Consider the following 13,206-nt stretch of genomic DNA (forward strand, 5'->3'; position numbering starts at 1 on the left):
ATGATAAGCTAACTTTCAATCACTCCGGTTTTGGAATTGCTAAATCATGCCAATTGCTGTTTTGTACCATTGCCATTCTTGTAATCTTGTGGTTGAAAATTGATCCCGAAACTGAATTTGAACCCTCGAAAGTTGGGGTCTCATCTGAATCTTCTAGGCTACCGTTCATATCTTTAGCTCTCATGTCCATCGGCCGTTGGAAAGTGGCAACACCATTGCTATCCAGCTGCACATTCTTAAAGAGGTTCCAATCGTCCTCATCGTGAAAGTAGTCCCAATACGTGTTTATAGTGGATTTTGCACCATTGTAACTTTTTGAATTGCCGTCACTAGCATCGAGCTTTTGATCCGCCCCATTGGCGCCATTAGAACGGCTCCCTTGCTTGTTCACCAGGTGGTTGTTACCGATCCCTTGCTCATCTGGCGGCGGCAATTCATCCTCGTTCCATTCGCTGTACAGAACCTGATGTGAATCAACAAGATGATGGTACTGGAAGTATGAATCACGATAGCCGCTCATAGCCAATGTGAAAAGTGGTGATTAAGTGGAAACTCCTATCGCCTTTGACAGTGATAGTCTTTGTGGCATTTGATTTCGATACTTACAGCACATTTTACGAAGAATGGCTTATAGCGTCACAAATTACTGACACACTAGCTGTAAAATGCTATAGTTTATACTATTGGAAGGGTCCCCTTGCAAAGTGTATAAAATTTTATATTTGTGGGAGTATCAATTCACAGTTATAGGAAGATGCATGCCAAAGCCACAGAGAGCATCGGGGCTAGCATTAGAGTTTTTATCGTGAGACTGATAGGTTGAACTTGAAGGTCTGAAAATGGTGCGCGCAGGGCTACTGCTGCATTCTTAGTTTTGGTGCTTGTAGCAGTGGCTTCCTTTGATAGTGATTTTGAAACCGAAGGTTTCAGGGTTCCGTCGACTTGGAAGTATGTATAATTGTCAAACGGACTTGGAAATAGACCGTTTTCCTTCAGCTTCAAGTAGTCCCATTCAGTGGCGTTTTCTGTCTTCCAATTCCAGAAGATCCATCCTGAAGTCTTCATTGAGTAAGTAGCTAACTGGGCCTCGATGAACTGTCTTACTTGAACCCGATATTGCGAGTTCCAGGCGGAGGCGGGCAATTGAGATGAACATTTTCCGATTGGAGGGCCCGATGCTGTGAAATTAGTGGTGTTGTAGTAGGATCCGTCGTACCGAGATCCGACTCCAAGGCCGTTCAGCCAAAATGCGCAGTCAGTGATAGCTCCAGACCACTCGCCAACCACGGCCGGATGGTATGGCAGCTCCTGATGGACAGACTCACCGTAATTTATAATGTTGATTATCCTCTGGTATTGGGTGTTGTTTAGTTGCGAGTCTGTAAACACTTCGTAGTGATGGTGATCAACCAAGATATTCTGCTGGCTGTAGGTTAAATTACTGATGTTCAGATACTTTGACGATACGTTCTGAAATTGAGGATTGAAATGCAAATTCCAATGACCGATTTCTTCGAAGGCATCGTGAATAACAAAAGTAGTGTTATCATCAGAGGTCTGCTGCTGTTTGAACATTTTGAAAGCTTCGTAGTAATACTTTGTCATGACATCAGAATCGAGTTTGGGACTCAAAGGCTCGTTCATAATTTCAATGCCAACTACGGGACTTTCGCTGTTATTGCTCAAATATGACTCGAAAATCGATTTCCATACGGCTAAAGTTAGGCGTCTGGATTCAGAGGTTGCAAGCCAACCCAGCTCTGTTGCATACAAGTCCCTATGGCCCGAATTGTCGAAACCGTTCTGTGACGATGGTGCGCCGTGCAGATCGATCCAAACATTCAGACTATATTTTTGAGCCCAACTCAATGCTTTCTCCAGATATTTCAACTGCAAGCCATTACCCACATAAGGATCATGGTAAGTTATGTTCCCCACGTAACGATCTGTTTCATTATCTTGCTTCCATGCCCAATAGCCTATTGGAATCCTGACGAGGTTAAACCCATCATCGCTGATTTTTTTAAAATCTTCCTCATTGATCCATGTATCCCAGTGATCCTGCAGCAACGAAAGTGCCGATTCATATCCAAGCGCTTCACACAGTGTATATTCATCAACTATACTAGTAGGGTTCGTCGTATTCTCAGCCAACCAAAGAGCTTGCTCGTACAGAGATGGCGTGATATACGGCTCAGTTACAAGCCAGCCTCCAACGGTGATACCCTTCACAGATATCGTGCTGTTGCCGTTGTAATAAGAGTTGAATCTCTTCTGCAGATCCTGCAGTTGGGCGGGCGAAATAGCTTCATTAGACCCCAATACAACACTGATTCCAATAGCGAGCGTAATTAGCTGATTGAACATGATACAAAGTTAATTGTGTATGATCACTGATTTCTCCTTGTCGTTTTTTAACTTGCTGATCTAAACGGTCACAACTCAAGATCTTGTCAACATTAAATCACCGATCAAAACGGATATTCCTCCAGTCGTATCTCTTAAGCCAATATGGTTTAATTGACCTCAGCAACCGCCTGACAAGCTAGCAATTCCTTGATTCTTAGGTAAGCTTTAGATATTAAATATCTGTGTTATAAGCGCGACGCGCGCTGAGCCATAATTTGCATTGCAACCACACAGTTAAACTGGGTGGAAAGTCCATGGAACAGTTGTAGAAAGGCTTCTAAGCAACTAAGTACTAAGTTATCGGCGTCAGGAGATTTAGCAGTTTGTTAAGTTGGCTAGCAAATCTCGATGAATGCTCGGATGGACATTTCTGTGGTTCATACTTCTGGTCATTGGTCTTCGGAAGATCGAGGCTAGGGATGTCATAGAGGATAATAAGTTTCTCCTTTCTCATGTTTTGGAAGAGCAATTGCTGATTCCTTATAATAATCAATGCGAAGCGATTGTTTTAAATGGTGGATTTCTTACCTTAGGGAATGATACACGGAGCAACTATACATTGAACTATCCTAACCTATTCATAACTTGTGCGAATGACAGTGTGCCGGGCCAAAATAACTCTTTAATGCTGAGACATCTAGCGGCAGTGTTGAGTTCGCCTTCAATCCAATACGATTTTAACAAACTGTTAGGCAAAGACTGCTTTGAAAATAGCATTTTGATAATTGCATTTGCAACTTGTGCCGTGTGTATTGGTACGTGGATGGTGTACCTGGTCTTAATGCTCTTACCGTCAGAGAGCCGGTTAAGTTCGAGCTTGTTGGTACCATTTTATGTGTTGTTTTCCGCCTTCTACGATACTGTAATACTGGCCAAGACAGTTGAGACGATTTTCAAGGAGCAATACCGCGATAACGTGCAAGATTTCACCTCTTATGAGCATCGTATCGTCGGTGGAACCGCTTTCAGGGTCGGTTCCATCATTAGTAACGTTCTACTCTATGCGAATTGGACGATGATTATCTACTACATGTTTCACGATAAGAGGAAGATCACTACCGGTTGGCTCTGGCCGCTTTTCACCAGCAGAAATAAACTGATAATCGTTGTTGGTATGCTTCTTACCGTGGTGGACACTGTTCTCTACGCTGCGGTAACCTTCTATGAGACAACATCTTTGAGAATTATTCTAACAACACTGGACTTCATAATTTACACTCTGTTTTGTGGTCTGACTTCCTTCTTTGTTTGGCATGATTTTAGGTTCATATTGGCACCGCAACGTATGCATTCTAATAAGGGCAGCGAAGTGAAAGATACCTTCTTGCTTATTTGGAATGACTACCACGAAACGATCCCTTTGCTTGTTTACAACATTACACTATTCGGCTTGTTGTTCTTTACTAAGGTGTACTTCACAATCATTTACACCTCAGAGCACAGATGGGAATTTAAGGTTGTGAGGTTTCTTCAATTAATCATCACAGTCAGCGTTTGGGGTTTGATCGGCGTGTTAGAGAAACGAGAGTTAATATTGAGCAAACAGACTGTTTTGGGAAGGAAAATAAACGATAACAATGAATATTTCTTTGATCCAAAATTAGCATATACTCAGCGTGATACAAACGAGGACTACGATGAAAACGCCTCTGGAAGGTCTCATAACGGAGAAGTAGAGGATACTGAGGAGGGTCGTCGAAGCGGTTCATCTCTAAGAAAACCAAAACAAATTTGGAGATCTCAAATGCAAAGAGCTAAGAATCTTAGGAAACTTGGTCGAATCAGAGGCAAACGCTTTCTAAACGCGTTGACCGGTTTTACCAAAGCAGGCAGCGAAATAAATGTCGATGCCTATGGGCGCAATAGAGAATCCCAGGTCCCGACAGCCAGAAACGCAGCCCAGTGTGATGCGAGCGATAAGATGGCCTTTGCCGATGACACGGTTCACGACCTGGAATCAGCGTATGAGGGAAAAAGAGCTAGCGTTGAGACAGAATTGGCGAGAAACTACATTTACGAGTATGATAATAACGACTGATTTTTTAACGGGCACTCGTTCTCAATCCGGTGTCAAGGGCCAATTTTCTCTTTCGCATGACCTCGACGTGCTCCTGATGATCTATATAAACATTTCTAATATTCAAATGTCAATGAGCTTAAAACAGTTGATTCGTTATATTGCAGGAAGCGAAGAGGGTGGGAGGCATGAGAAGGTCTCTTGCTTATAGGTGGAAAAGAAAATTTTCTTCCAACGTCTTATAAGCGCAAGTGGTTTAGTGGTAAAATCCAACGTTGCCATCGTTGGGCCCCCGGTTCGATTCCGGGCTTGCGCATTTTTTGCAACCACAATGTGGTTTGACTTCCGGAGAAGACAGTGTGCTGCGACCAGATGCGACGTAATGCACTCATAAGGTCTTCAAAAACCGCAATTTCGACATAACCAATTTCGCCATTGTTTCGACTAACGTTCTTTAGCACTGCTTCACGTCACATTTCTCAGAATCCGGGTAAGGGACTTTGTTAAAGGCGAAGTTTAATGGGACCCCTTCGATAGGTTTCATTCAACTTGTATACAAACCAGACAATCCCAAGAATATCTGAGGTGCTGTTCATGTTCGGTTCTACACGCTTATTACTTTCATTTTCAGTGATACTGTCTTTACGCTTTGTTTTGCTGCTGGGTTTGACTGAGGCAAAGAATATAGTGGGCATTGAGAACTTTCACGACGAAAGCGGCAGATTGCACCGTCGTTTCTCCTCAGATGACTCAATACTGCAGGCTCGTGATGCTAAAAGACTGCCTTTAGACATTGACAAGGTTATGGAAGAGAATAGCAGATTATTCAAGCGTGACCCCAAGAGGCTACCTCTTGACATAAACGCTATCATTGAGGAGGAGGAGAGGATTGCAAAAAGAGATCAAATGAGAAGCCAAAAGGATTTTAGCGCTGGATCGAAGAACTTGCATATCGCTCCCGTTTCTCTGGATTCTAAGCTGACGTCTATGAAGGAGACAGCAGTGTTCTTCAGCTATATTAGAGATGATGTACAGTTATCGGCCAAGTTGTGTGATGAGAACGAAGACTTGATCATTATAGCACCCTCAAACGATGCTATCTCTAAATTAAGCAAGAAGCCTTGGGGGTTTCCTCGAGATGTGGCATCTTTGGAGGCCAGTGAAGCCACTGAAAGGGAAATCGACAGTGCCATCAGACGGAACATTTTGCAATTTGTAAGATCTCATGTGGTTGCTTACGATGAAAGTCATTCACTCGATGAATACGGACCTGGTTGCATTACGCTTAAGAGTCTGGAATTCGAAAACTCATCTAATCAAGACACTAAGGGAGATATCCTATTGAAGAAACAAGGTGATTCTTTTTATGCGGCTTCTGTAGTGTCCAAAGATTTTCACAAAGTTCAAAAGGTCGAGACTGCCGTCAACGGTGTTGTGCTGGTTATCGACTCATGCTTAGAGAAGCCATGATTTCATAAATTAAGTTAGCTTTTTAGGGTAGCAGTATATTGTTTTAAGAGGAAAGGGAGGTTATAGTGATTTTCGGTCATGTTCCATTACAGATATATTTTTCGCTAGAATAGGCACTCTATTCTTCAAAATCCGTCGTATCGTCATCCTTGTCAATACTTTCGCCATCAAGCTTGTCATCGTCCAACTCTTCAGTGTCGTCGTCGAACTGCGTTAGTGAGTCGCATAACAACGATTTTTCTATGCAGTAGGCAATCATTCTGGATCTCAACGAGAAATTCACTATATCACCTGGAGAAGACCCTAACCAAACTCTGACCTCACCGCAAGCAGTCTCTAGCATCATCGAATGTTGCCTAAAGCTTGATATATTTTCAAAGACAGAGTTCAGCATCAAGTACATTGAAGTAAAGCCGACCATAGATATCGAATTCCTCCAGATTTCCAGCACCTGCAAGGGCATCCTCTTCAAAAGCTTTTCGCATTGATCATATTGTTTCAGTTCAATCAAGCGCCTAACAATCGATCCGTAAAGGACTAGTTTCTCATTCAAAAGATCTTCCAAAGTTTCTTCTTTGTTCGCCCTAATCCATTTCGAAAGCTTATCGCAGCTTTCCTTATCAGGTCTGAGGAGGCAATCGAGAGCAAGGTACTTCTCAGGTATAGACTTCAAAATCTCGTTGTGGCGAAACTCATCACCTCTGAAACTGCCAATAATGCCATTCCATTTATTGAAGTCACTGCTAACCAGCTTCTCGAGAAGAGAAGACAGCATATCTTCAGTTTGCTCCTTCAAGATGTATGAATTTAGCAGAGAGATGAATTCTTTCAAGTCGTATTCTTTTTCATCGCTTGACAATACTTTCAAAAGTTTTGAGTTGTCCAAGGTCATTTCCCTTCCGACAGTAGTGATATTGGTGATCATATCCCACTCCAGTCCCATTCTCAGTAAACCTTTACTTTTGACGTTTGCGGCATTGATTTGATTTCTCAATCCTTTCCATAATTTATCAACATACTTCTCAGAAAAAGCCGACCACGGAAGACTGGATTTCTGAAAGTAGACTCTAATGGCAAAACATTTAGCAATCTTTGATTCGATTCGTTCCATCGAATTCAACCTGTATTTCAGCCTGTTGATTACGAGCGTTTTCCATAAAGTTTGCTTTAGGTGATCTATCGAGTCGAACTGAACTGTATCTTTGGTTGCAAATATCGAAGAGGTCTCTGAATCGTGCTTCTTTCCACTGTTTTTGCCAGCAAACAGCAAGCAATTAAGAAGGTAAACACCAGTGATGAGAACTAGCGACAGCCTTAACAATGAAAAGATTGAAGACTGTAAGTCAATGGTGCCATATGAGTTTAATATTACAAACCCGTTTTGGGCAGAAAAGCGAAACACAGGCATTGCGAAAAGGGCGCGAGCAGCTCCCATATCTCCGCCGTTCTCACCAAAACAAGTGGCCCCCATTGTCAGAGCCATGCCACCCATCAGAATTTTGGAGGCGTAATCACTGTTGTAGTAGCTGTTGTTATTTGGAACAGCATCTTGCTGTCGCGATGATGAGGGTGGTGCTTCACTATACGTGGGCGACCCGTAAAATTGACCATGGAATTGGCCAGCGATGTGGGAGGGAATAGTATTACTGTTATTTGTAGCGCGCTGGCTACCTGGTATTATTGCTGGTGCAGCAGCGGCCAATGCTGCTGTTGGTGCTGTTGTTTGCTGATACAAGTTATCTTGTCTGGGAATATTATCTTTCAACTGCTGATTTTCAAATCGGTATGCGGCACACTTAGACTCGAGATGCTGTATGTACTCGATAGTCTTCATCAGAATTGAAACTTTGTTCAGTTTTCTTGCGGGCTCCAATCCATCTAAATCTTCCGCGTCTTGCGCCAATATGGGCATTCCACGGCAGTTCTTATGGGCAAATCTGAGGGTGGGTACAATCTCTCGCAGCTGAAATATCTTATCATTAATGTTTGTTCTATATTTCTTCTCGATAATATTGTGTGAAATCTTCTCCTTACGCTTCTTACCAACTTTGCAGCTTGTTTCATGCATTTCCACAGATCCCATGCTCATGCCACTCTCGTCACGAACTAATTCATCATTTAAAAAGTCAACGAATTCGTTCTTAGTAGCTGAGGAGGACGACTGAGAAGCGGAAGGAGTTACAGAGATCGGGAAGATGGGCGAATACTCAGATTTAACGGCACTTTCGGAAGCATCAAATACTGCCCCACTCGCTGGATCCCGCTGCTGATTCTGCTGCTGCTGTGGCTGTTCCTGGGATACTGGTGCGACGCCAAAGTTGATCGACTCGTCGTAATCACTAAAATCAAACGGAGACTCCAGCAAACCACCTTCCTTATTTGTAGACTCTGCTAACTGCCTTTCTTGAGACATATTATGGTATGATTGTAACGATTCTGGTGTGATACTGGCGGTGACTCTCTGGTTCATTGGCGAAGGGTCCTGGTTGGCGTTGCGGTTATTGACAAAAGGCCCAAGATCCTCTCCATCACGACCGTGAAACTGGTCCTTGAAGAAGAGATCTGCAATGGTGCTACTCATCCTTCGGCTTGAATCCGTACTGATCTCTCTAACAATCGTTTTTGTGACTTGTTTATCTTTTGTGGTCCAAATCGCATGCCTTCTCCTTCCAGCTCGATATTACAAATTTTACTCGAGATTATCGGCTCTCACGAACAATCGAAATTCCCGGGTTTCCCGGGATCAGATCGTACGAGAATTAAATTCCGGGGACTTCGTCCAGAACGATCAGGATAGTCTTAAGAAAAATAGCCGCCGACGTGAAGATCTATATGTATTTTATTGAGGAGACTCCTATTACATGGGTACTTCGACTATCAGTTATGGCGGCGGTTGCCGCTCGCCGTAGTAGCACTGTAGGAGAATCTTGAAGACAGCGAGAGAGATCTGAGCGCCGGTCTTGACTGGCCGGCTGCAGATTTAGTAGATTCAGTAGAGGCAGCAGTTACAACGATACGACGTGCAGCCTGAGTCGTTGGTCTTCGGCTCAAAGACGGTCTGGCAGACTGTTGCTCTGCAACGGTGGATGGGGTTCGTTTCGCGGAAATGTAAACGATGCGGTCCACCTGGTTCACGTTCTTATCTTGCAGAGGCTCGCGTGAACCGGAGTATCTGAATCTTTGAAGCGGAGCGTAGTTTGCGGAGACTTTGGCGGTCGGCTGTGATGATAATGCAGGTGAGGGGCTGTTTGTGTGGTTATCAGGCTCGAGCTCGCTTAGCACTTCTTCTTCTTCTTCTTCGTCGTCGTTGAAGCGGTTTCCTTGGAGATCTGACTGCGCAGGTGACAAGCTCGAGATTTGCGTGGGTAGTTGAGATTCCGGCACTTCAGTCTCGATTTCATCTTCATCCTGCTGTGTAGAGGAAAAGAATTTACTGGTGGTAGTTGTTGATATGACGGTGTTGTTGTCGCTTAGTTTCCTTCGCTTGATGGTTTCTTCGAGCTTGTCGACTATGGGTGTCTTGAGCGCTATGATTCGATCTAGTACGTTTTCTTTGGCACCGCTGTCTTTCTTCTTGCTGAAGAATGAGTCAATTGATCTCTTCTTTGGAGTATTATCGTGTAGCTCTACCTGGAGATCAGATTTAGAACTTAATTGCAATTTGTGCTCTCTGTTAACCAACCTTTTACGGAAATCGTAGGGACTCAGATCTCCAATTGCGATCTTCAAATGCAAATCATGGTGAATCCTGTCATCGTCCATCACACACTCCTTAACCTGAGTGTTTCTATCTATGACGTGACCAATGCTATCATATAATTCTTGACAGTTTGCCAGATGTTCGGGAACCTCGTTCAGAGTAACTAGCCTTCTTCTAATGGGACAAAACACTCTCTGGAACTGGAATGCAAAGTTGGCAAATCGAGTTTCGTGCTCAAAATTTGCCGGTATGCTGAGTTTTCCTTCTCGTTGTATATTCATCAGGACGCGGTCCAGTGTGTGAAATCTCTTGACAAGTTTCATTGCCGTAATCAATCCAACTTTTGGAACACCTGCCGTATAATCACATCCGGATAGGCAGACCATTAGTCGGACCTGGTCATCTGTCAATTGACTTAATGGAAACTTTTCCGGCAATTTATCAAAGTCGTCCCGACAGATCTCAATGCATTCGCCAAAATCATTCAATTTCGTTATAAGCCTCTTACAGCCAAAGATCAATAAATCCGAATCTTCGGATATGATTCCATGAATTATTCTCTGTTTCTCCAGATATACCATCTGGGCATCGGCCTCAAAAGGAGCCACGATGTACTGTATCCGGTTGACTTTGCAATAGTCAATAATGCATTTGGCCATCTCGGGCGTCACATCAACACATTTTTGGAAATAATCCATGGCGCTTGACTTCTCACCCATATTCCAAAGCCTCTCACCAATAGCTTTATTCTCAATCCTTTTCTCTCTTCGCCTCACTTCAGTGTCCTTCTTCACTCCTATCGCATCCCCGTCGAAGATGAAGAAAGGTTCAATCTTGAAAGATCTAAGCATGCTTATCTTTTTAATGAAGAACTTCAAATACTTTGCAGTCGGCAGGCCATTTGCAAGTTCATACGAGCAGCAACAGGCTGCTCTATGGAGCCAGGCGTAACCGTCAATCCCCAAAGTTAATCCTTCATACCTAAGCAAAGAGACAGGATTTTGGATGGGCTTCAACTGTGGAAGCAGCCCTTGAATACCCATCCCAAACTCACCACGAATGGTATTAAATGCTACGGTTGTTCAGTTGATCATCTTGACTGAAATTTAGATCTCTTAAGAGACGCGTCACAGAGATCCGGACGCCAAAACCAAATAAAAAACGTCAACAATGCTTTTATCATACTCAAACTGCTAAAAGTCATCTATGTAGTGTCTTTTCGGGCTCTCAGAGCTATCTTGGGCTTGTTTATTTCTCTGGATATGAATATAGCTTGTCGTAATCGACCTCCTTGCCTGCCAACAATGCTTTGGAAGTTCGGGGCGTATAGAATATTCTCTGCCACAAAGGTGCTGTCCTGTCACTATTGAGCCAGAAATCCTTCAAATTTGTTCTCCACCCGTAATTTGTTGGTAAGGAGAGGGCCGAGGAGTTGGGAGTTCCCAAGGCGTTACGGGAGATTCCAATAGCCTCTTTCAGCACGATTAGCCATTGGTCCATGCCGGTGATGGCGCAGAAAGTGCCAAAGCATCTCCTTGTAGTGCTATTACGAGGTTCCAATCGAGTTTGGTCGTTAGTAGAGTCAGTGGCTGGGATTGAGTCCGACGGGCTCTTGTTTGAATCTTGATCAAGATCCTCCGGCGCTGTGCTGAAAACTTCGTTGAAGTTTGCGTTACTCATGTTCATGCGCTTTCTGTCCCTCATTACTTTGCTGAATTCATAGTTTGTGACGCCTTTAAATATTTGAAACGCCTGCACTAGGATGAGAAATCCAACCCATATTGCCTGGAAAACTGCCCATAGTAAAACTAATGTCGTGAATAAATCGAAGTTCAATCCTGCGCAGAGCTCATCGCCGATCAACCAGAAACACTTCAGTTCGCCGTTATAATCCTCTTTGCTGTCTTCCAACTCATCGAAGTATTCCATACATAAACTTGCAAAGATGCAAATCGCAATCTCAAGTAGACCAATGAAAAATATGAATCGCTTGTGGTTCTTCAGACCGACATCGTTGTAAACCCAAGGACAATAGTGATCAAAACGGGCAACGAGTGTCTTATTAAAAGTCGAGTACCTGCTTCTAAGCGGTTTTCTAACCCAGCTTTCGATGCAGAAATGTCTCGTATCAAATTTCCCTGACTTGAGAAGCTCACTTGTGGTTTGTCTAACAGCTTCATAGTCTCTTTCTGGTGGAATACTACCGGGATCTGCCTGAAGCAGCTTGATGAAATGATAAGTGATGGCAAGCAACGACATAGCAAGAATCACATTGGCCCAAAATTCTTCAAGTAGTGTCCAGGGGAGTATCTTTCGTATCCATACAACGGTCGCCAAAAACAGGCTGCCCGAAAATACTCCAGCATATAAAGGCGTTTTCAAAAGCGTCAATTGCGAAACACCATCCACTTCAAATGATGTTAATACAAATTTATTGAGTGCTTTGCTAGTCGCAAGAGCAAAAACTATGGTCACTGGGAGAGCCAGGAGCGGGTGAATTTGGGTAAACAGACCAAAAACCACGGCAAGGAAAACCCAAGGCGTAAAAAAAGTGACCAGTTTAGCATGGTAGCTCTTCTCGAATAGTTTCTTCAGGGGATATCCTTGAGAATCAAATCCACAATGGTTCAATGCCTCGTTCAGTGAATAAGTCGTGTTCATCTCTTGTGCTATCGCAAAACAGTCTTTGCCATCGTTTGTCTTTTGGAAAAAATCTCCTCCTTTCTGAATCAAATACATAAGCACATGCGGTTGGCCCTTCAAAGTGCCCCAATGTAAAGACGTGAATCCACCCGAATCGGGCACCTTTGGATAGGCACCAAACCGCAGTAAAGCCTCCACTGTGAGTGAATCACCTTGATAGGCGGCCCACAACAACGGTGTACGACCATTAGGATCCTGACAATCGACATCTATGATACCCTTGCTAACAACGAAGAACAGCACGTAAAGCACAAGCATAATGTTCGAGCTGGTGACTGCCAGGTGCAACAGATTAAAACCTTGCTCGTCCTTCAAAGTAGGATCCGCACCATGCTCCAGCAGATAATCCACAATGTAAACGTAGCCATATCGAGCTGCCCAATGTAGCGGTGGGGCGCGCAATGCTCCGGCCTTTGCATTGACATCTGCACCGCAGGCAACCAGATGAGCTACTACAGAAAGTCGATTATTTATACTGGCCCAATGAAGCCCAGTCACTTTCTCGACTGGATCATGATCTTCGTTAATGTTTACAAGCCCATTCTCAATCATCTCTTTCACAGTTTTCAGATCACCCTTTTGGCAGGCAACAAAGTATGGATCCAAAACGGGATTTGCCAATTCTTCGCCTGATATTTCACCTTCATCTTGAGCATCCTCAACCTGTTGATCTCCCCCTTTCCCATCATCTTGAGCACTGTTAGATAACACAGGTTGTACCGAACTCAGTGACATATTCTCTAGCGAAATCTCCTCATAGAGCGCCTCACTTTCGCTGGGATCAACCATAATTGCGGTCTCTAGCACAGAATTTGGTCAACTAATCGGTCAATACCTATTAGTTTATGCTGTTGACAAGCGGTAGGCGCTGTTTAGTGTACACTATGCTGTCCAACCGTTAGAAAAT

General features: G+C 43.6%; 7 protein-coding genes and 1 non-coding gene across 8 annotated transcripts; 3 read left to right on the forward strand and 5 right to left on the reverse strand.

Annotated features, from left to right (window-relative positions):
• Positions 1-19: 19 nt before the first annotated feature.
• On the reverse strand, positions 20-520 carry SWM1 (Swm1p; the record flags this gene model as incomplete). The annotated part of the gene is made up of 1 exon (XM_037281607.1): positions 20-520. The coding sequence occupies one exon, from the start codon at positions 518-520 to the stop codon at positions 20-22; it is 501 nt and encodes a 166-aa protein (XP_037137502.1).
• Positions 521-744: 224 nt separating this feature from the next.
• Positions 745-2,367, reverse strand: EXG2 (glucan exo-1,3-beta-glucosidase; the record flags this gene model as incomplete). The annotated part of the gene is made up of 1 exon (XM_037281608.1): positions 745-2,367. One exon carries the CDS (start codon positions 2,365-2,367, stop codon positions 745-747), a length of 1,623 nt encoding a protein of 540 aa, XP_037137503.1.
• Positions 2,368-2,761: 394 nt separating this feature from the next.
• On the forward strand, positions 2,762-4,447 carry DFG16 (Dfg16p; the record flags this gene model as incomplete). Its single annotated transcript, XM_037281609.1, has 1 exon — positions 2,762-4,447. One exon carries the CDS (start codon positions 2,762-2,764, stop codon positions 4,445-4,447), a length of 1,686 nt encoding a protein of 561 aa, XP_037137504.1.
• Positions 4,448-4,671: 224 nt separating this feature from the next.
• On the forward strand, positions 4,672-4,742 carry HG536_0Atrna3G. The gene has a single exon. It is a non-coding gene; the product is annotated as a tRNA-Gly (tRNA).
• Positions 4,743-5,020: 278 nt separating this feature from the next.
• Positions 5,021-5,896, forward strand: HG536_0A06450 (uncharacterized protein; the record flags this gene model as incomplete). The annotated part of the gene is made up of 1 exon (XM_037281610.1): positions 5,021-5,896. One exon carries the CDS (start codon positions 5,021-5,023, stop codon positions 5,894-5,896), a length of 876 nt encoding a protein of 291 aa, XP_037137505.1.
• Positions 5,897-6,014: 118 nt separating this feature from the next.
• On the reverse strand, positions 6,015-8,477 carry HMS1 (Hms1p; the record flags this gene model as incomplete). The annotated part of the gene is made up of 1 exon (XM_037281611.1): positions 6,015-8,477. The coding sequence occupies one exon, from the start codon at positions 8,475-8,477 to the stop codon at positions 6,015-6,017; it is 2,463 nt and encodes an 820-aa protein (XP_037137506.1).
• A 296-nt stretch (positions 8,478-8,773) lies between these two features.
• Positions 8,774-10,639, reverse strand: HG536_0A06470 (exonuclease 1 family protein; the record flags this gene model as incomplete). Its single annotated transcript, XM_037281612.1, has 1 exon — positions 8,774-10,639. The coding sequence occupies one exon, from the start codon at positions 10,637-10,639 to the stop codon at positions 8,774-8,776; it is 1,866 nt and encodes a 621-aa protein (XP_037137507.1).
• Positions 10,640-10,844: 205 nt separating this feature from the next.
• HG536_0A06480 (ankyrin repeat domain-containing DHHC palmitoyltransferase family protein) lies at positions 10,845-13,088 on the reverse strand (the record flags this gene model as incomplete). The annotated part of the gene is made up of 1 exon (XM_037281613.1): positions 10,845-13,088. The coding sequence occupies one exon, from the start codon at positions 13,086-13,088 to the stop codon at positions 10,845-10,847; it is 2,244 nt and encodes a 747-aa protein (XP_037137508.1).
• Between the last annotated feature and the right edge of the window lie 118 nt (positions 13,089-13,206).

Source organism: Torulaspora globosa, chromosome 1 (assembly GCF_014133895.1).
Source record: "Torulaspora globosa chromosome 1, complete sequence".
NCBI lineage: Eukaryota > Fungi > Ascomycota > Saccharomycetes > Saccharomycetales > Saccharomycetaceae > Torulaspora > Torulaspora globosa.